The sequence below is a fragment of the Ornithorhynchus anatinus genome, chromosome 17 (assembly GCF_004115215.2).
Source record: "Ornithorhynchus anatinus isolate Pmale09 chromosome 17, mOrnAna1.pri.v4, whole genome shotgun sequence".
Taxonomy (NCBI): domain Eukaryota; kingdom Metazoa; phylum Chordata; class Mammalia; order Monotremata; family Ornithorhynchidae; genus Ornithorhynchus; species Ornithorhynchus anatinus.
In genome coordinates this window covers 9947041-9969592 of record NC_041744.1, presented here as the reverse complement: position 1 = coordinate 9969592, position 22552 = coordinate 9947041, and the positions used below count along the sequence as shown (strand labels likewise).

At 51.7% G+C, this 22552-nt stretch overlaps 1 protein-coding gene across 8 annotated transcripts in view; it reads left to right on the top strand.

The window, feature by feature from the left end:
• KSR1 (kinase suppressor of ras 1) overlaps positions 1–22552 on the top strand; it is a 138049-nt gene that overhangs the window by 93740 nt on the left and 21757 nt on the right. For 5 of the 8 annotated variants that reach the window (XR_003765654.2, XM_029081948.2, XM_029081951.2 and 2 more), the window contains 10 exons: positions 4163–4310; positions 5927–6386; positions 9459–9463; positions 11593–11653; positions 13291–13374; positions 14675–14736; positions 14823–14929; positions 16761–16929; positions 18278–18319; positions 21714–21768. Coding sequence is in view for 7 of the 8 variants with exons in the window: in XM_029081948.2 (XP_028937781.1) it covers positions 4163–4310; positions 5927–6386; positions 9459–9463; positions 11593–11653; positions 13291–13374; positions 14675–14736; positions 14823–14929; positions 16761–16929; positions 18278–18319; positions 21714–21768 (1193 nt within the window). In the remaining variant the exon portion in view is untranslated. The remainder of the gene's footprint in view (positions 1–4162; positions 4311–5926; positions 6387–9458; positions 9464–11592; positions 11654–13290; positions 13375–14674; positions 14737–14822; positions 14930–16760; positions 16930–18277; positions 18320–21713; positions 21769–22552) is intronic. The other 3 variants (XM_029081955.2, XM_029081949.2, XM_029081950.2) reach the window with 2 other exon arrangements.

Sequence of the window (22552 nt, the reverse complement as noted above, 5' to 3'; positions counted from 1 at the left end):
ATCTGAAGCCTGGGAAAGAGAGCCAGCCTGGGTCTCCTGTCTATATAGGACAGGCCCTGGGGGAGGATGAAGCTTTTGAAAGGTCCTTTTGTGTGGATGGAGCTGAGTAAACAATGCTCCCTCCACACCATCTGCTCTTCAGGAGAGCCCTATGAGGGAAGGCCAAGGCCCCGGCTTGGCAAGGAGCCTGCTGGGAAAACACCTTGGGTGAGGCAGCGAGATCCAGGGGAAAGAGCATGGGGCCGGGAGTCCGGAAAACTCAGCTTCAGGTCCCAGTTCTGCCATTGGGCTGCTGCGTGACTTAAGGCAACTCCCTTAAACTCTAGGGGCCTCTCAGCTTTCCCGTCTTTAAAATGGGAATAAGATAGTGAGCCTCATGTGAAACAGGGACCGGACCTGATTTGATAGCCATATATCCAGTCCAGCTCAGGGAGTGTTTCATAAATGCCAACTTTCCCTGGTTGGTTTGGTTTCTTGGCCAACCGGGTGCCGAATCTCTAGAGCAGGATCCTAGCAGAATTCATGGAAAACTCTCCTTCTGTGGAGTTCTCTATTATAGAAAAGGTATCAGTTTCTCCTGGCTGGATTTGTGTCTAATTGCTGGGAGACAGAAGGCCAAACCAGATGACCTGGGGACCCCCTCTCAGTTCTAGGGTTCTACATGAGTTGTCAGAAGCACCCTGCGTTCCCTGTCCTACAATATTTCAGTGCCGCCTCCGCCATCCAGGCAACGTAGCCTGGAATTCGGTTCCTTGTCGGGGTTGAGCTTGGCTGATGTTCGGCTTAGTGGGTCTGGCTTTGTGGCTCTGCTGGGGGGGTTTCTAGAAAATCTTCTGGACCAGAAATGGTTCCGTGAGTTTCCCATATCCCCGAGACCTGGGATCAGGAACCATTAGATGGCACCCCCGAGCAAATGACAGTAATTGCCATATTTGGTAAGCACTACTATGTGCCAAGCCCTGTGGTAAGCGCGGGGGCAGATACAAGATTATCAGTCCTTATCCCACATGGGGCTCACAGTCCAAGAGGGAGAGAGTATGGGTATTCCCATGTTACAGATAAGGAAAGTAAGGCATAGAGTAATGAAGTGACTTGCCCAAGGTCACAGAGCACAAAACATGGCTGAACTGACAGCATCGCTTGACCTGCGCATTGGGTATAGCACCGGAGTGTGAAGACCCTTGAGCTTGTTGCTATGGCTACAGCTGGAGGGGTAGTGGTCCTGTGGACTTGGTTGGCATTGGGGTAACCACTGTCTCCCTGTGTGAGCAGGCACTGCCTTACTATACTCTGAGCCTCTTTCCTGAGCCTCCGCTGAGTATGTGCGGGTCAGAAAGGGACTCTTGGGGGCGAGGGAGGGGGGTGGCGGGTAGTAACAGATGCTGCTGTCGATCCCTCCCCCTCCTCCTCCTGGAGACGGCTGAGTCCCCGCTGACTACGGGGTCTCATCCCTTAAAAGGCTCCTCGGGAGCGGCTCGCCTGCAGGTTGGCCAGCTGAAAATCCTTCTCACCTCTTGTTGACATTCTCTCTCTGTCCCTCCTCCTTACTCCTGCCCATCCTTTCCCAGACTTCAGTCCTCAAAGTTGTCACCAAATCATTCCTGCATGTGCTGATCTGGGATGGCTCCTCATGGTCATTTCCTAACTATAGACACAGAAAAATGACCGGCCCACAGATATTCCTCACCCATCTGCCTCCCTGACCCTGCCAGGTAGTTAGGAAGGGACAGGCGTGAAATTTGCAATCTTAAATTTACCCCTTCAGATCATTCCTTCCCCTTCTTATCTGCAAGGTACCTTGGGCTCATCTGAACTCCTTGCCCTTCTAAACTGCTGCTCACTGCTTTCATAGATAACTTTATTAAGAGTGTACTAGGTGCCCAAAATTGCACTAAGCATTGGAAGAGATGCAAGATAATCAAGTTGGACAGCCCCTTTCCCACACAGGGCTCTGATGGAGGGAAAGCAGGAACCTTATGACCATGTTACCGATGAGGAAACGGAGCCCTGGAGAGGATGTGACTTGCCTGTGGTAAAACACTGGTCCCTTGCTCTCTGAGACGAATCCGTCCATCTCTTTCGGCATGTCAGCTTGCAGGATTGAGCCGGGAATCCTGGGGCCAAAGGATTGTTTTCCCCACCCTGAAAGGCTGATGCGGCAGGGTGATCGGCAGGCGTGAGGGATGGAGTGTAGGGGGTATCAATCAATTATCGTATTTAGAGAGTGTTTAAAGATGCAGAGCAGTGTACTAAGCGCCTGGGTGCCATATTTTCTGCCCACAATGAGTTTACAGTCTAGGGTGCATTTATTGAGCACCTACTGTGAGGACATGGGTCGGGCCTACCATTTCTAGTGTGTTCTGCGTAGAGGGCTTACAGCCTGACGGGAGAGACAGACGTTGTAATGCACTGATCGTCTTTGGGCCACGACCCAAGTACAGGGAGTTTGTAGGTTTGAGAGATTCTGCCCCTTCCCAAACCAAACCAGTTTGCCAGTCTCTCCTGCCAGCTGGCCTCTGTCCATTTCCACTGGGGCCAAATTCACAGCTGACTGTACATTGGGGAAATGAGTTACCAAACTTGATTTGGGGAGGAGGGATCTCCCCTAACCCCCACTCAACCTTTGGGCTCTGCCCCCCTCCCGCCACCCCTCACTGTAGCACTAAACTCCTCAGGAAGAGGAGCTGTAATCTGGCACAAGCTGATGTGGCATGGTTGGGAGCCTTCTGCACCAATGCCATCTGCACTGAAGATTTCCCCTCCGGGGCCAACGGCAGAAGGCAGTAGAGGCTGGGGAATCCTGTGTGGAGGAGGTTGAGGGGTAGGGACGGGCACTTGGACACCCCCAGGGTCATAGCTCCAGTTGGTCACCATGGGCATGGGCTCCTGGTGCGCTGGTCGCTTACCTGTCCATAAGGGAGAGGCACAAGATGGAGGCTGGTTCACCCTTTCCAGCCTTTCTCCTCCAGTTAGACTGTGAGCTCGTTGTGGGTAGGAATGTATCTGTTGTTATATTGTACTCTCCCAAGTGCTTAGTAAACTGCTTTGCACATAGTAAGCGCTCAATAAATCCGAGTGAATGAATGAAAGGCTGGTACCTGGAGGTGTGAGGGCTCATGGGATGGAACTGAGCCGCACCGCGGCATGGCACTGGCTGCAGGTGCCCTTTGATAGCTTGAGTTAAATAATGATAATTATTGTGAAATTTGAGTGCTTACTGTGTGCCAGGCACTGTTCTAAGTGCTGGGGCAGATACAAGATAATGGGGTTGGAGACAGTCCCTGTCCCACATGGGGCACATAGTCTCAATTCCCATTTTACAGATAAGGGAACTGAGGCACAGAGCAGTGAAGCGACTTACCCAGGGTCATGCAGCAGTCAAATGGCCGGGCCGGGATTAGAACCCGGGTCCTTCTGACTCCCAGGCCCGTGCTCTACCCACTAAGCAACACCGCCGACTCATCCTCTAGACTGTAAGCTCATTGTGGGCAGGGGATGTGTCCCCCAACTGTTTTATTGTAGTCTTCCAAGTGCTTCGTTCAGTGCTCTGCACAAAGTAAGCGTTCAATAAATATGATTGGGGGGGGGGGGGGAAGGTGCACTAGTCTCCAGGACTGCCAGTGGGGCAGCTTCCTCCTACATCCCACCCCTGCCTGGAGCCTGGCCTAGGCATGGGAGGTTGGATGACCCGAAGTCCCAGCACCCAGACGGGGCCAGTTTCTCCTGCAGCCAACTCTGGCTAAGGGGGGCACCGGGCCACTAGGGTGGGGGAGAAGAGAGCCCTTGCAGAACAGCCAGGGCCATTACAGCCAGTGTTGTCCTGAGAGCGGGGGGCCACGGCTGGCTGTGCCCCCCAGGACACCTCCAGACGGGCAGCGGCAGCTTCTGGACAGAGGCCTCGCAGGCCGACAGAACGAACAGCTGCCCCGGCCAGTCAGCCAATGGGAGCTGCCGATCCCCGGCCCGAGGTGGTGGTCTGGGGGAGGGGTGGCCCTCTTTCCTGCCCAAGTCCTCACAATCCAGCTGCCTCCTCTTTGAGCTGGGGTGGGCTTCCGTCCCCCGGGGCGCCGGCCGCACCCCTCCGAGGCCTTCACGCCCCCCTGGCCCGCGCGCGGGCTCCCGTCGGGTGACTAGGTCCCCCCCGCTCCCGTCCTCCCTGCAGAAGATCCCCCAGGAGCTCACGCTGGATGCCTTGCTGGAGATGAACGAGTCCAAGCTGAAGGAGACTCTGAAGCGATGCGGAGCCAGCGCCGAGGAGTGCAGCCGCATTCACTCCACTTTCGCCTGCTTCCGGAAGGTGACCAGCTTAGGTAGGACCCGCTCCCCTACTGGGTGACGGGGTGACCCCTCTCCCCATTTCTTCTCGCTACAGTTCAATGCCTTCCCCTAGGGCCACTGTCCAGGCCATGGCTATCTCCTTAAAGGGCCGTACTCTAACCTCTGGGACCAGAAGGGAGGGGGTGTTCAGTGTGGAGAGAGGTCCGTGGGTCCTGGGAACACTGGCCGGTGATTTCCATGTGGCGTCTGTACTCCCCAGAGGGCGGTGGGGAAGGCCAGGCTGGGGTGAACTGTAAGTAGGCAAGTGGTGTGTAGATTGGGAGAGCTGGGGAATTTCGGGGGCCGATGGGGTGTTATAATTCTGTTGGGACCTTGGGGAACCCGCTCCCTTTCTGTAATGACTGTCTACTCCTTGAACTGTCCAGGAGGGCCTTGATCTTGTCCAGGGGCTGCCCTCTGGTTCCTGAGCAGAGGGGATTTTAGGTGAATTCAGCTAGAAGAAACAAACACCCCATCAACCAGGAATGTAAACAGCCCAGTAGGACTAACAGTAATAGCGGTATTTAAGAACTTACTGCAGTCCAAGCATTATTCTAAGCACTGGGGTAGATCCAAGATCAGGTCCGATGCAGTCCCTATCCCACATGGGGTTTCCAGTCTGAAAGTGGAACACACATTTCATCCCCATTTCACAGAATGGAAACGGAAGCCCAGAAAAGTTACGTGACTTGCCCGAAGTCACCCAGCAGGGAAGTGGCGGAGCCAAGATTAGAAGTCAAGTCGTGGGCCTGGGAGTCATAAGGACCTGGATTCTAACCCTGGCTCTACCACTTGTCTGCTGTGTGACGTCGGGCAAGTCACTTAACTTCTCTGTGCATCAGTAAAAAGGGGATTGAGACTAAGAGCTCCATGGGCTTGTCCAACCCGATTAGCTTGCATCTATCTCCGCACTTAGTACAATGCTTTACATAATAGGCACTTAATTAATGCCCCCGAAGGAAAAAAAAGTAGTCCCCTGACTCCCAGACCCCAGCTCTTTCCACTAGGCCACAGTGCTTCTCAGCATCTCTATAGAAAATGTGTGCTTCTTTCGGGGGCCCTGCTGCACTCCCTACCCTGAGTCGGCAGAGCTGTAGAATCTCTCTCTGAGACGTCAGGCCAGAGACGAAAAGGAAAGAATGGGGGGTGTTTTTATAGTCACCATTTCTTCATCACAGTGCAGCTTTATGCGTCCTTTCGAGTTTTATCAAGTCCCAGTCTTGGACCAGAGGGAGGGAAACTAGTGTTCTAAACAGCATTCCGAACAAGGCTGTCTTCCCTTGTGCCTCTCCCAGCCCCTGCCGAGAACCAGCTGCACTGAGATTCCCAGCCCCAAATTCCCTTTGGCACCCTTCCCCCACCTCCCCCAATTCCGGCGTGGGGATTCAAGCCGAATCTTTGGATGAGAACGGGTTAGTGCTCGAGATTTCCTCTGTGACTCCGGACTGGAGGAAGCTGGCCAGTTTTTGCTGAAGCCCCGGAGTCCAGGGAGAAACCAGAGGCATCTGGGCCTCCGTCTGCCCCTGGCACGGGCTCCGGCCGCTTTGAGGAGGGGACGGCAACGCGGCCTCCTGGTCCGGCTCCCGAAATCCTTGTCTCCGTTGGCCAGCAGGCGCGGCGGACCTGAAGGATGACGTGTGCCTTCCGGCAGACCCACGCAGGGAAGGCGGCACCTCCAACCCCGCGGACGCCCCGGGCCCCGCCGGCGTGGCCGCCGTGGGCTGGACCTCGGGAGCCCCCCACCTCTGCAAAGCCGGCAGCGGGCCGCAGACGCGCTCTGTCTCGGTGTCGGCCTTTCCGCCGGCAGAGGCCTACCCCGAGGGCCTCCCCGACGCGTTGGCCACGCAGCCCCCCTGCGGCCGGCTGACACCCCGGACTGCGCTCGGCTCCCCGGTCACGCCCCCCACCACGCCGCAGCTGCGCAGGCAGTTCAAGCTGAAGCCCCCCCGGACCCCGCCCCCTCCGAGCCGCAAGGTTTTCCAGCTGCTTCCCAACTTCCCGACCCTCACCAGGAGCAAGTCGCACGAATCTCAGCTCGGCAACAGGATCGACGAGTCCCCCGCCGCCAAGTGAGTGTCTTCTCCGTCTGCTTCCTAACGGGAGTGGAGAGGGGACCCCTGGGTTCTTTCCCGGGACATCGGCCACCGGCCTCGCCGGTGGGGGCCCAGAGCTGTCCTGGTCTCGGTTTCCCCATTTCCAAATAAGGCCCCTCCAGGGCCTCCAGGCCAGATGGAGAGTGTGTTGGTGATGGTAGGAGCAGCAATCAGTGGTACCTCCTGAGCACTTAACATGTGAAGAGCAGTGTTCTAAGCGCTTGGGAGAGTACAGTACAAGAGAATTAGCAAACATGTTCCCTACCCATAATGAGCTTACAGTCTGGGGGAAGGTGGACATTCATGCCACGACAGACATTGATATGAAGAGTACTTAATGAGTACTTACTTTGTACAGGTATTGGCCTAAGTGCTGGAAAAGACGGCACAGGTGGGATTAGTGCACGTCAAAACCAGAGGATGATGAGTGTGGCCTAGTGGGAAGAGCATGGGCCTGGAAGTCACAGGTCTCAGCATTAACTGTCACCTGTAGTGTGACCCTGAACAAGTCACTTCACTTCTCTGTGCCTTAGTTTCCTCTTCAGTAAAATGGGGATAGAATAGCTGTTTTCCTTTCCCTTTAGGCTCGAGCCCAATTGTGGACACGGACTTTGTCCAGTTTACTTATATTGATTCTTCCCCAGTACTTAATTCAGTGCTTGGCAATATTAAATGCCTAACATACTTGTCAATCAATCATATTGAGCACTTACTATGTGCAGAGCACTGTACTTAGTGCATGAGGGAGTACAATATAATAGACACATTCCCGGCCCACAGTGAGCTTAAGGTCTAGTTTAGTTTTACGGTCTACAGTCTATCAATATTTTTATTATCAACTCTTTGGGCAGGTGGATCCCTGGTTTCCCACCCGGCTAATCCCCACAGTGAGCCAGCAGGGCTAGACAGCAAAACAGGTCCCGAGCATCTCTGTCCTGGCACTTCCTTTTTATCTTCATAAGAGGGCAGGGAGTCGCCTTCCCCATTCCCTTTAGACTGCAAGCCTCTACTTAACAGGGATCGTGTTACCAACTCTATCATACTGCACTCTCCCAAGCGCTCAGTACATTGGTTTGCTCACAGTCAGCGCTCCGTAAATAGCATTAATTTATTTCCCCTGAGAGCCACCTTCACGCTAGCCCGTCACACTAGCCACGCATCCGGCCTGTGTGAGCAAACTGAGGCCGAGAGGGTTGGTGAATTGGCCAGAGGCTGCAGCAGGAGGAGGTGCCAGGACTCTGTGAAAGGGGCTCAGACCACGTCCCCCGGACTCACTTTCCCCTCAGGGGGTGAAGCCACATCTCTCCATGACCCCTGGACTCCTCTGTGTAGGGATGGCGTCTTCCGGAGTTGAGCTGTCAGCGCTTGGGAGATCTTTGGGAACAACAACAGTTACTTTTTGATTTTCATGTGTCACTTATCCTCCCCAAGCCACTGGGAGACAGAGAATATCAAAACGTTCCCATTTTACAGATGGAGAAAATGAGGCCCAGAAATATAAAGGGACACATCTAGGACGAGACTGGAGAGACAGAACTCCCACACCCAGGGCCCTTTTGCCTAGACTCTGGTGTCCCAAGTGGCTCTTTTTGGCCTGTGTGGCCACTGCTTTGGCAGCTACCAAGAGCACGTTAGTCCTGACCACCTCAAGTCCGTAGTGCCTGACACATCGTAAACACTTAAATACCACAATTATTATTATTGAGATCCTTTTTCCTCCTCAGCAAGCATGTCTCATGCATTAGAGATTGGGAGCTGGGCCCGAGTAGGAAGGGGCAAGTAATGCTTCTGAAGGGGAGTGGATCAAAATTCCTCTCTCCCCAGCTGCTGCTCCTTACTGGCGAGCCCAGCCCCACGAAGGGGCCTACCGGCTGTCTGATAAAGAATCTGCAATTCTGGGCTCCAAGTAGATGCAAGATAAAGCCCAGAGAAAATTCAGGATCTGTAGCCAGTGAGGCTTGAATTCTTCCTCAGAAAAGCCCATTTCCAATCCAAAAAACCCTCTATACACCCAGCCACCCCCACCACCGCCCGCTCCTTTATTTGTTTTGAATAGGTTACTTTGTGCCCAGTTGTCTGGGATGATTTAAAGTCTGAAGGCTAACAGGGCCTTCCAGGGGTCATCTGGTCCCACCCACCCTGGCCCTGGGTCTGCAGGGGGCCCCTCCTTAAAGATCTCTGCTACTTTCCCTCCTTTCTCCCAGTTCTTCAGCCTCTACCCAAGGAGTAGGGAGCGGGGCAGGAGGACCCGGGGAGGCTCTTCCAAAAAGGAGCAGATGATTTCAAAAGGCTCAGACTGGGTCCAGCTGGGACCGTAACAGCCTGTCTTAGCCAAGGACAAATGGAGGCAACCCATGTCTAATGACAACGTCAGTAGGGACCACCTCCAGGCAGGCCTGTCAGAGCCCCAGCTGATGGGTTTCCATCTCCCAGGCGCCCCCAGCACGCTAGCCCCATCCCAGAGAACAGAACAGATGTGCCTCAACGTTCCTGCCCTAAGAGAGTTGACGTTCTTTGTGTCCCGCCTCTGCCAGGAAGTCTGTGTCCAGTGAGGCCTCTTCTCCCAACACCCCCAACGTAATAACTGTGGTATTTAAGGGCTTATTACGTGCCAGGCACCATATTAAATGCTGGGGTACATACAAGGTAAGCAGATGGAACAAGACATCTCTCCCACAAGAAACTCACGGTCAAAGGGGGAGGGCGACGGGTCTCCCATTTTGTGGATGAGGAAACTGAGACACAGAGAAGTGCAATGACTTACCCAGGGTCTACCCAGGCTGGAATTTAGTACCCAGGTCTTCTGACTCCCAGGCCCCTATGCCACGCTGCTTCACATGCCTTACTTTTGAGTTATCCCACCATTCCGTCCTTTCCCTGGAGAAGTGAAGAGAGGGAAGTGAGAAATATTAAGGGGAGAGGGGTCAGAAGAGAACCAGGGCCTAAATTTTTCCCATTTCTGATAATTCAGTGGGAAGGACACATCTGAGCCCAAGTAATAACACTTATTTCCTCTCTCTCTCTTTTTCTCTCTTTGTTCTCTCATAGGTTCGGTAAGAACGAGACTTTGTTTTCCGAATTCGATGCCCCCTTCACCCGTTAGCTGTAGGAGGCTGCTCCGTTGTCGCCGTTCTCCTTGTATTGTTGAGGTCTCATCCTTCCCTTGTCCCTCCACCCTTGCTCCCTTGACCGTCCTCTGCAAGAGCCTGGAAGCAATGGTGTTGGAGGATCTGATGGGAAATTGAAGAAGGCAGCCCTGGGCCAGTTCTCTGGCTGTCCGTCCCACCAAGGACAGAGCAGGACGCCTGAGACCGCCTTAGCTGAAATTAGGAATTTTGGTTTTTGAGAGGAACTAATTGGGGTTTTTGGCAGTGAAAGGGCTCGAGCCTCAGGGGACAGAAAGGCTGGTGGGCTTGCTGCTCTGATTGTCGTGAGGTTTTGCCTCCCCTGCCCGGGGCCTGTCTAGACAGGCGGTAGCCGTGACTGCCCTGCGTGGCTTAGAACACAACCCGGCTCTCCCCAGAGCCCCTGCTCAAGTGACCTGGAGCGGTGGGTGCTGTTGGCCTTTCGTTGAAGAGAAAGCTGGGTTCCCGACCCACTTCCCCTTCCTGGGAGGAAGGCTCTCAGAGAAGGGACCCGTGGGAAACATCCAGATAGGATGATACAATGAAACGGAGCGTTCACTTTCCGTTGCGAAGCCTCTAATGGGAAGGCGGTGAGGCCTGCCTTCTGGGGCTGCCCATTTCTTGGAGGAGTGAGACTTCAGAGATGAATTTTGCCTGTGAAAATGGACAGCATTCCCCCTGCCCGAACTGTTCACTTCGATGCCCCCAGCCCAGCTGGCAGAAAGAAACCAGATGGTTCTGGTCGGGGCATCTTAATAGGCTTGAAGCAAAGGGTGTAGCGCCACCAAGTGGGGACAGGGAGGATGACTTTGGGTGCCCTCCCAAAGTGTCAGTTGTCCCCCGCCTCCTCCATCCAGCTGTGTGGTGGTAATAATAATAATGGCATTTGTTAAGCGCTTAGTATGTGCAAAGCACTGTTCTAAGCCCTGGAGAGGATACAAGGTCATCAGGTTGTCCCACGTGGGGCTCACCGTCCTAATCCCCATTTGACAGATGAGGCAACTGAGGCACAGAGAAGCTAAGTGACTTGCCCAAGGCTACACAGCTGAGAAGCGGCGGAGCTGGGATGAGAACCCATGACCTCTGACTCCCGAGGCCGGGCTCTTTCCACTGAGCCACGCTGTAGCTGGCAGGAGCAGCTGGGACCTTAGAACCAGGGTGGTGGGAGGTTGGGTCAGGGGGCGCAGAGTCTCAGTTGTGACCAGCTTCCGGGCCCTGAGTAAACAAAGTCTCAAGGTCCTGAAGTTATCGAATCTGCCGGGGCGTAGGGTGGCCTCTCTCTGTCTTGCCTCACGCCGGACAAGAGGACGACCGTGACGTCACACACGTCCAGCACGCAGAGTGGCACGTTGATGTCTCGGACACCATCTTTGTGGGAAAAGGGTGAACTCAGAGGATCGGGGAACACCCCCTCCCTGCAGATATACACTCTCTCCAGTACTTTACATTCCCCTCCGAGGTCAGTGTGAAGTCTGGCATGGAGTTGGACGTGGGGAACTAGGCAGCAGGTACCAAAAATAAAAGGTTGGACACCGTAGCGTCGGGTACCCTGAGGGAATCGTGGAGGAACCAGACTGTCCTGTATGAAACTGGACCGCTGGCCGCCCTTTGGGGATTGTTGCAAACCAGCTGCAGCAGGACCCAACCCCAGGGCTTGGGGGCTCCAGCTTTGGCGTTGGCTTTAATTCTGACATTTCTTCTTTCCCTTTCAGCAAGGGAGTAAATTCTGCCCAGGAAGCCCTCATTGAGGAGGGGCCAGCATCCCTGCCCCCTCCCCTGAGGTTGGCTGGCCACTCAGTCCCATCTCATCCCCCAGAGCTAACTTTAGGAGATGATTACCCAGCTGGGCAGCCTCATGCTCAGCATAGGAGGGGTTGTCCTGAAGTGGTCAAAAGAATCTCCGCACGCCCCCTTCCTCCCCACCAACCCCCTCTACTGCCAGTGGAGTCATTAGAGTTCTCTGGGGCTTGCTTGAAGTCCCCAAATTTAAGCTTACGTAGCTGCTGCTCAGATTCACTCTGCCATCTGATGTGTGGTTTACGTTTTTGTGCCCCCAGATATTCCCCAAGGATCCCCCCAGATGGTACGAAGAGACATTGGCCTCTCGGTAACCCACAGGTAAGCAAGACCGAGCGTCCCCGTTTCGGGAGAGCGGGCTGTGGCTCAGCAGTCAGAGTCTGTTAGACACCAAGTGCGTGTGCGGACAGAGACGTGGATCGTAAGCGGTGCTGGTGCTGAGGCAGTGCGGGGTCGCAACCGAGAAGTGCTAGTGCCGCGTCAGGGGAGTGTCCTCTCGGAGCAGGGCTAATGCTGCGGCAGTGCGGGGCTGCGAGGGGCCGGGACCAGTGGTGCAGTCGAGCAGCGAGCTGCTACTCAGCCGTGAAGTGTTCTTGGAGGCTTGTGTAAATGCTTCATCCTCCTCGGAGCCCCACCCTCGGAATTATGGCTGGTCTTTATAAAATCCGTATTTTTCCTCTGTCCCAGCCCACCTCAGACATTTTACTCATGAATTTATGTACTCCCCGAGGCTTCTCCAAGCCCTCCTGAGAAGCAGCGTGGCGTAGTGGAGAAAGCATGGGTTTGGGAGTCAGAAAGACTGATGCTACTGCCTCTTCTGTAAAATGGGGATTAAGACTGTGAGCCCCGTGTGGGACAGGGACTGTGTCCAACGCATGTGCTTCTTTCCACCCCACTTAACAAATATCACAATTGTTGCTATTATTATTTAATTCTTTTTGAACCCATTCAGGGCTTTTGCTCATGAATTCATCCAAACTTTCTGGAACCTGCTGGGGTCTCCTGCCCTGGAGCATGGAAAAAATTGTATGCCGCAGCCAACATTAATATGAATCAGTAAAATTACAGATATGTATAATAATGTTGGTATTTATTAAGCGCTTACTATGTGCAGAGCACTGTTCTAAGCACTGGGGTAGACACAGGGGAATCAGGTTGTCCCACATGGGGCTCACAGTCTTAATCCCCATTTTTACAGATGAGGGAAGTGAGGCACAGAGAAGTTAAGCCACTTGCCCAAGGTCCCACAGCAGACAAGTGGTGGAGCTGGGATTAGAACCCAGATCCTCTGACTTCCAGGCCCGTGCTCTAGGGACCTGATTTTTCTAAGGGTTTGGCTACTTGGGCAGCGCTGCTTTTAGCTGCAAACCACGCTCTGGTAATGAGGCAGTTTGCTTTATTTTTTTCAAACACACTCTCATGATCCATGTTTCATGTCAGAAGCAGCCTCTTTACCTGTGTCTCTTCCTGACTCTCTCCCTCCCCTTCTCCCATTCTCTCCCAACCTTTCCTTTTCCCTTCTCCTCTATCCTCCCTTCCGCACACCCATTAAGTTGCTGCCTTTCTGCCTCTTCTTTAGTCCCTGCACCTTTGTTTAACCCAATCAACCCAGCAGGCTTTGATGCCTCATTCCCAGCCTGGGGCTCCGCACCTTTCTCCCCGCTCCTCCCGCCCTCCAGGCAGGGGCCCTGATCTTTTTTCAGAGTTTCAAGAGCAGATGGCAATATAGTGGCTGCAGTTCCTGCTAGGAATCCTGGCACTCTTCCTTTTGGGATTGTGGGGAAGGGGATCCGGCAAGTCCTCTTGGGGAGTGTCTTCTGCTGGCACCCGCTTCCTTCCTCCTCCCAGTCGGATGGGTGCTTCCTCGATTCTTTGGACCAGGTCCAAAATGCTGTTCTGGGTCCAGTTCACTCCCACTGGACTCTGACTTTTTGTGCTGTGGGATTTCATTCCCCTAGGTTCTCCACCAAGTCTTGGCTGTCCCAGGTCTGCCACGTGTGTCAGAAGAGTATGATGTTTGGGGTGAAGTGCAAGCATTGCAGGTGAGAGTGTCCCCCAGCCCATGCCTCCTCCACGGGGGACTCCTGGTGGTCCAAGCCCCTGGTATATGGGAGGGGGTGACAGAGGAGTGGGTCCAGGAGGATCCTAGTTGGTTCAGGGGATTAATAGGGAACAGTGGGTCAGAAAGCATCCTGGACTCGAGGATTACCTTCACTACCTCCCTGTTCCCCACAGTGGAGTCTGATTCCCTGGAGTGCCTGAAATTCCAGCATGGGTCAACGGGTCTTGGGGAGGTGGGAGACTGAGATGCAGTGACTGAAAACAGTGCTTGAAGTGAAAGGAACAAGAACACGGGCTCACTGGGAGGACATTGGAATTTAGGTATTATGTGGAGAGGGATGGGAGCACTAGCCAGAGAGCACGAGGGGAGATGAGAGAGTGGTGCTTCCCTGCACTGAAAGGGGGTCCCTGAAATCTAGGTGCCAAAATGTGAGCTTTGAAGAGAAGTTCGGAGCCATCAGTCCCCCCGTCCAGCCCCTCTTGTAACTGATTTGATCAGGGTGGTGGTCCCAGTGTGCAGAGGGGAAATCAGAAGTCTCAGATATTGTCAGCGTGAAAAGGTGGATTTAGAAGCCCCTCATCATTTTTTCTAGGTATCATCATCAGTGGTATTTACTGAGTGGTTACCATGTGCAGAGCACTGTACTAAGCGCTTGGGAGAATGCAGTACAACAGAGTTGGTATACACGTTCCCCACCCTCAGTGAACTTACAGTCTAAGGTCCACTACAACCCTTCTCTGCCAGGCTGGCCCTTGCTAATTTGGTTTTCTAAGTTGAGATGTAAAGGCCATTAGTGACCCAGCAAAGATTTCTAGGGACCTTGCCCTTTTGGCCCAAAGGCATTTTCCCCAGACTCAACTTGTCCTCTAGACTGTAAGTTCACTGTGGGCAGGGAATGTTTCTGCTTATTATATTGCATTCTCCCAAGTGCTTAGTACAGTGCTATGCACACAATAAATGCTCAAGAAATACAATTGAATGAATCAATGAATGAAAGTCCCGCGCCCCCCCCCCCCCCCCCCCCCCCCACCCCTCCTTGATACTTCTCCGAGGAAGACCATGGCTGGGAGAGAAGGAATTATAAGAAAGTCAAGAAATTCCACCTAAAGAGCAGTTCTGATAGTATTTTCAGTTCCAGATTTCTGGAAATGAGACTGTGGTCTCCCAAAATGTATGTAAATCACATATAAATATACCGCAGGGGCTGGGGGAAGGGGAGTGGCTGATTCTTCCCCATTATCCGTGCTCTTTGCCTGCTAACGTTGGTCTCTGTCCTACAGATTAAAGTGTCATAATAAATGCACAAAAGAAGCCCCAGCCTGCAGAATATCATTCCTGCCCTGTAAGTTTCTTGCTCTTTACCCCATCCTCTTTCCTCACTCACTGAGGTGAAAATACTGAAACAGTACGTTCCTCTCTGTCTTCCAGTACCCAAACTCAGGAGGACGGAATCTGTACCTTCAGACATCAATAACCCAGTGGACAGGTCTGGTGAACCCCATTTTGGAACCCTTCCCAAAGCCCTCACAAAAAAGGTAGGCTGGCCTGGGATTTGGGATTATGTTACACGTTTGACTCATTGAGGTGTGACAAAATCAGCTTTAGAAAGGGCCCCTGTTTCACAGCTGCCAGTGCTGACCCTGTGGTGAGTATCTGCCGATGCCTGCTAACTACACCAGGGTGAAAAATAGAATTGGTAAAATGGCCAGGAAACAGAATCATTCTCTTCTCCCCACCTTGCCAGAGGGGTGGGTTTTTTCGGTATTTGTTAAGCGCTTACTGTGATTCCAGGCACTGTATTAAGCACTGGGATACACGCTAAGAGGGTGTTGATGACTTCTTTGCAGAGGCTGGGCCCAAAAAAGCCCAGTTCAGATCTTACACACCACATATGGAATGGGGAATTTAGCACTGGCTCGGCAAATTGGCCTGGCCACCTTCACTGATAGGTAGAAATTTTGTTGTCGTTAATAATATTAACAAATATCAATGCCACTATTGTAATTACTAGTAATACTGGAATTTAAGGGCCTACTAGTTACCAAGCTCTGTGCCAACTGCTGGCAGGGGATAGAGTAATTAGACACTATCCCTGCCCCGCCTAGTGCTCATTTTCTGAAGGGGAAGGGTTTTCCTGTTGAAGAGGAAAATCAGAAGGCAGCAGAACGATGCAGGCTAGGCCCAGTTCAGATTGCGGACTCAGGCTGGTGGCAAAATGGGAAGGTCTGTCTCGCCCATGTCCTGCCTCTGTCCTGGAATGCCCTTCCTCTTCATATCTGACAGTTTCTCTCCCTGATTTCAAAGCGTTATTGAAGGCACATCTCCTCCAAGAGACCTTCCCTGGCTAAACCCTCCTTTCCTCCTCTCCCACTCCTTTCTGCACCACCTTGATTTGCTCCCTTTATTCATCCCCCCTCCCAGCCCCACAGTGCTTATATACATACAGTGGAAAGAGCATGGGCTTTGGAGTCAGAGGTCATGAGTTCGAATCCCAGCTCTGCCACACACTGTCAGCTGTGTGACTGTGGGCAAGTCACTTAACTTCTCTGTGCCTGTTACCTCATCTGTAAAAATGGGGATTAAGACTGTGAGCCCCACGTGGGACAACCTGATTCCCCTGTGTCTACCCCAGTGCTTAGAACAATGCTCTGCACATAGTAAGCGCTTAATAAATACCAACATTATTATACATATCTGTAATTTTACTGATTCATATTAATGTCTGTCTTCCCCTCTAGATTGTAAGCTCGTTGTGGGCAAGGACTGTGTCTGTTATAATGTACTCTCCCCAGATCTTAGTACAGTGCTCTGCACACAGTAAGGGCTCAATAAATATGATTGACTGACAAATGGAGTAGGAAAGATGAAATAAGTACAAATTTAACGTAAAAGACAGTTCAGAGTCCGGCCCGTCCGGTGGTAGAGGGAACACAATGTTTTAAGGAAATGTTGAGGCCATATACTTCCACTGATTAAATCCCCCCATCCTGTGTGCATGGGGCATGTCAAGAATGGGGACTCTGGGTGTCACGATAGGCAGGGGGTTCCGGTGATCTCTCTCGGCAGCCTGGCGGAGAGGCTGAGCGACATTCTGCTGCAGTTTGAATCCCTCGCACCCAGAGACACGTAGCCTTCCCTGTTTCCTCTCTGTCCTTCCACCCTTCCATGCGCTTCTCCCTCCCTTCAGAAATGGTTCATTGTAATTTGGTTCAGGTACAGCTGGTCAACCAATATGCCAGCTGGAACCTCGCCCCACGGCAGAGCGTTTGCTGGGCAGGAGTGGAGTTGGAGGGTGGGCACCGCAGGCTCAGAGCCTTCTTCCCTTCGGCGACGTCTGAGATCCCGCCCGCTTCTGTCTCTCTGCAGGAACACCCGCCTGCCATAAACCACTTGGACTCCAGCAGCAACCCATCGTCTACCACCTCCTCCACCCCGTCTTCTCCAGCCCCATTCCACTCCTCCAACCCCTCCAGTGCCACAACGCCCCCCAACCCCTCGCCGATGACCCAGCGAGACAGCAGGTTTAATTTTCCAGGTAATGGCTGGGCATGGGGTGGCTGGGGATGGGGAGCTCTGGGCTCTGAGACCGGGCCAGGTCTTGCCAGGAGGCTTTGCAGACGAAGGGCCTAACTCACCCTCAGCCCCTCTGCTATGAAGGCCTGATTTAGAAAGCAGGGTAGAGTCTGCCCCCAAGAAACCAGGCTCCTCTGGTCTTCTCCAGACAGCAAAGCTCTAAAGATCCAGAGCCACCAGCAGGCTGGACCTCTGGCATCTTTTCAACTCCTTTTGCTCATGTACCTGAAGTATGGAAATGCTGTTTATTGAAAGCCTACTTGGCACTGTACTAAGCGTAGGGGCTGGAACGTTTCATCACAGTCAATAGGGGAGAGGATTCAATAGTATTTTTTTCCAACACAATATATGGTTTGGTCACATCAAATGTGATTATGGTTGAAGACCCAAGCTCTTTCAAGCCACATCCATTTGGTCAGATCACTGGGATATGCCCAATGACTGTCCCCAAGAGTGAAACAACAGCATGGAGCTTGTGGCCCCTTTCTTTGACATTTTGTCTAAGACCTTTATAGATGAAAATAAAATGCTTCTCCCTGTCATTTCTCCTTTCACTGTAATATGCATGTTGCATGATGTATCCCTGCTTTACTCTGATAGCCATAACAGGAAAGATCATTCCGGATGAACTGTCAAACAGTGGTGGCTGTCCATTCTCAATTTGGCTGCTCCAGACACACTCTGAGTGGGGGCAAAAGTTAGATGTTAGCTTCTGAGTAGGTCAAGTGGGAAGTTGGGGGCCTCCACTTTAAACGGAGAGAAGGCGGCCCAATTTCGGTGCTCACCACAGAGCTGACTGTTGCAAGAGAAGCAGGCTCACCTGGTTATGGACCAGAGTCTCTTTTCCCGGCACCACATTCCCATTGAGCAGTGAGATCTGAATGCACAAAGGCTTCCAGATTGGAAGTCTGGTGAGCGTCTCCGCCCTGCCATGAAGCCGGAGGCCAGAGTCCTGTCACAGAGGGGTGTGGGAAACATTTTAATCTCCCCGGAGCCCATTTCATCCATCCTCTACTGGAGATGAGCAGAGATTCTCCGAGCCGTGACCTCTCCAGCCTCTTCTTTTCTTTTTATATTTCCCTCCCTCCCGGCCCTTCTGCTCTTACCTGCTGACTTCCCGTCACCTCTGAGCCCTCCACTCCTGGCTCCACTCCAAGAGGAGACTTGGGGTCACTCTCCTAACCTAATGCTCCCGCAAAATCACTGAGGCTAACTCACTGACTGGCATGGGGCCACCGCTGACCGCCCCAACTTTCTTCCCTGTGTGTGCCGTTCTACCTGTGTGATTTGCTGTCCTTTTTTGTTTAAAGCTGCCTACTACATTCATCATAGACAACAGTTTATCTTCCCAGGTGAGTTGTTGCTTTAATTCTACTAACCGCCCAGTGCTCTGACTGCCTGTGTCCAGCTTATCTTTGCAAGTCTTCTCTCCTGTGACGGCCTTGGACGGGATTTTGAGGGATCTGAAGTTGGCCTGGAAGGATGCATGGAGAAAAGGCTGCCGGTGGTGACCTGTCCACCTCCGAAGGAGGGGTGGGGCAGGGAGGGCGGGACAGCTTTGTTTCTGGCTCTGCCTCTTTTCTCTCTCTAGTTGCACTTGGGAAAAGGACTCCATTGGCAGGCAGTGGGAGGTTGTAATCAGAGTCTTTGTCCTTTCTGCTACCTGTAGCCCCTGGTCTTTGGACTCCTCAGCCTCACCATCATGATATTCTTGCGTATTGACCAAATTTGAAGATAGAGCCTGGCACCATTTTAATGCCCTCTGGGGGATGTGGCTGAGGCTCAGGAAGCCCTGGGTCTTTGGAGGGAGGAACTTTTGGAAACAAGTCCAGAATGGAACTCCTCCTCTTGCTTCTCCTCCACTGCTCCTCTTCCCTCCGACTCCCGGGAACATCTGAATTCAGAGAGGGAGAGTGTTCTACTGGGCTTTTTGTCCCCTTCATTACTGGGGAAGTGGAAGAGGGTTTGACTGGAGCTCCATAGGACTAAGGGAGCTGGAGAACGGGTAATTAACCCAGTTAATTGCATTCAGTCATTTAATGTATTGAATGCTTACTGTGCGCAGAACACACTATACTAACAACCCTAGAAGAATGCAGTACAACAGAGTTGGTAGATATAATCCCTGTCAGAGCTTGCAGTTGAATGGGGGACACAGGTATTAAAATAACTTACACATGGGGAAAATAGTAGAGGAAAGGAATATGCTCCTCACAGTGGTAAACTTGATCATTTAGACCTAATGAATGATCTGGCCTGAATTAATTCGGGCCAAAGCTACAGGGATGGATTTTCTATTTGGATGAATAATGCATCAGCCTATGGTAGCTGTGCTGGCATTGGGATGGATGCAAGATAAAGAAATCAGACACATCTGTGACCCACAGGGGGACAGTTAGGATAGAGGAGGGAGGTACTGAAGCTCTGGGCTGGGTCTGTTTTCATGGCTGCCCTAGCCTTCAGATGGGGCTTTCGATTCCAAGGTTTGCTATTTTGTTCATTGGCCTTTGGGGTTTTTTCCTTGAGCTGTGTGTGGGATATGGAAACTGGGTATTTTGTTGTATCTACTCTGTGAATACACATATATGTATAGCTATATATATATATAAATATATATATATAAACGTGAGAAAACACACATTCATTCAGTTGTTAAGCACTTATTGTGTGCAAAGCATTGCACTTGCTTAAGAGAGTAAAATATAACAAACATACACATTCCCTGCACACAATGAGCTTATAGTCTAGAGGGGGAGACAGACATTAATACCCCTCATACCACCACCATCATCATCACCACCATGCACATTTGGGGGCTTAGCAATCTTCACAGTACAGCTGTCTACAGAAACTTTAAAAAATCCTTCTGCCTTTGCTCTAAATTTAAAAGTGCCATGGGCCCCAAATCAGCCACATAAATGGGGCCTCATGAGAGCTGGGCCAGCAGGGAGGCAGTGGCCCAGAATGCTGTGGACCTGGAGAAGCAGCATGACTTAATGGATAGAGCACGGGCCTGGGAATCAGAAGGTGATGCATTCTAATCCTGTCTCCATCACATGTCTGCTGTCTGACCTTGGGCAAGTGACTTGATTTCTCTGGGCCTCATTTACCTCATCTGTAAAATGGGGAATTGGAGTGTGAGCCTCGTACGGGACAGGGACCGTGTCCAACCTGACTAACTTGAATCTACCCCAGTGCTTAGAAGAGTATTTGATACATAGTAAGTGCTTAACAAGTACCATAGTTATCATTATTATTACTATCATCCATTACGCCCCTTTGGGCTTCCACCGGTGAGGGTGGGCCAGGGAGATTCCCAAGATCGGCAGCCACTCTCTCGGGTCTGTGTGCGAGGTTGAACCAGACCCTGGGCCCGCTGGGGAGCGCCCCCAGAGACCTCGGCCTGGGCAATTCTCTGGGACCCTTTCCCGGGCTTCTCCTGAAAGGCAGGAGCCTTTCTCAAGTTCAGTCCAGTGGCCAGTCAAGGCCCAGATGGTGCTTGTAAGAATTCTGAGCTGGTGAGGGTTGGAGAGTTAAAGTCTCGGAGAGTTTCGGACTCACTGCTCCATCCTCCAGAGATGAGGCCAGCCAGGTTACTCCGGTGGAGTCTGCGTTAAGGTGTGATCTTTACAGACCAACTTGGCAAAGGATGAAGAAAAGTTCTGAAGGGAAACTCCTTGCGATTGTGTGTCGTGGACACTGTGTGGCACTAACCAACCACGGAGAGAGTTGTCATTTATACCTATGGCAGCATAATGAAATGTTATTAACTCCTAGGATTGAAAGTACCTCCCGAGGTCATCTGGTCCAGCCTCCTGCCTCAGTGTGGAAGCGTCCCCAGTTTAGTCAGATGGCTCTTCACTCAGATGGTGAAGTCTGTGGTGCGATTAGTGGTCCTGGAGAGGGAAGGGAAAGGATAAAGCTAGGAGTAAATGATAAATGCTTCTTCCCATAGCCTCTCCAGTCTACCCTCTAATACTAGTATTAGTAATAATAATAGTAATAATAGTAAGTATGGTATTTAAGCTCTTACTATGTGCAGAAACTGTATTAAGGGCTGGGATAAATACAAGATAAGCAAATTGGACTCAGTCCCTGTCCCAAATGGCACTCTCAGACTGTTAGGATGGAAAACATGTATTCAATCCCCATTTTCTAGGTGAGGAAACTGAGGCACAGACAATTTTTTTATGATATTTAAGTGTTTACTATGTGTTAAACACTGTTCTAAGCACTGGAGTAGATATAAATCAATCAGGTCAGACAAAGTTCCCATCCCCTACGGGACTCACAGTCTACACAGGAAGGAGAACAGGTATTGAATCCCCATTTTACAGGTGAGGAACCTGAGGCACAGAGAAGTTAACTTAATAAACTTAACTGATGAAGCTGGGATTAGAACTCAAGTCCTGTGAGTCTCAGGTCCGAGTTCTTTCCACTAGGCCTCTCTGCTTCCCAAGTGACTCGCCCAAGGTCACACAGACGACAAGTCGGTCCATCTCTGGGCCAACCTGCAAGGAAAAAGTGGTGGGGGATGAACATAGCCCTGAGATGACCCTTTGCTGAGTGAAATGAAATGAAGATGAGAGTGCTGAAATGACGGGAAGCCAGTTGGCTCAGAAAACTCCATTAGCACGTCACTGGATGATGTCCCACCGGATATTTCTGGAAGGAGCGTGAGTGCATTCTAGGACAACTGGTAGAATTAAAGGAGATTCATCTTTGTGCCTTTTTTTTTTCCTCCAGAAATTTCCATCCCACCCCAAGTGACACAGCCCCCCAACCCAGCTGACGACCTCCGGTAAGCATTTCTGCCCCTTGGTTTGTCCCTGGCAGGGGATGGGGGCATCTGCCAGCCCAGTGGCACGAGACAGGTGGCAGCTCTGGTGGCTTGTTTTTTGATCGAGACCTGTGTGACCGGAGGAGGATCTGGAAAACAAATCCTTGCTCCTATGGAAGCCAAGCTTGGGCTTACATTTTCACTCCAACTTTTCTCTGGGAAAGAAGCAGTCAACCAGTCAGTGGCTGGGAGAATACAGATCAATAGAGTTGGTAGACAGAATTCCTGTCCACAGGAGTTTGCAGTCTAATGGACCTCTGTCTCTTATAGTCCATAGGATTTGCTCTGGAATCTCTTTCTGAGTGCCTTATTTTCCTTTTTAATAGTATTTAAGCGCTTACTATAATAATAATAATAAAGGTATTTAAGTGCTTACTATGTGCCAAGCACTGTTTTAAGTGCTGGGATAGATACAAGGTAATCAGGTTGTCCCATGTGGGGCTCACAGTCTTAATCCCCATTTTACAGATGAGGTCCCTGAGGCACAGAGAAGTTAAGTGACTTGCCCAAAGTCACACAGCTCATAAATGGCGGAGCTGGGATTAGAACCCACGACCTCTGACTTCCAAGCCCGTGCTGTAGCCACTAAGCCACACTGCTTCTCAATGTGCCAGGCCACCATACTGGCCTGAGGTACTGAGGTAGATATAAGCTGATCAAGTTAGAAATAGTCCACATCCTACATGGGACTCACAGTCTTAATCCCCATTTTACAGATGAGGGAACTGAGGCCTAGAGAAGTGAA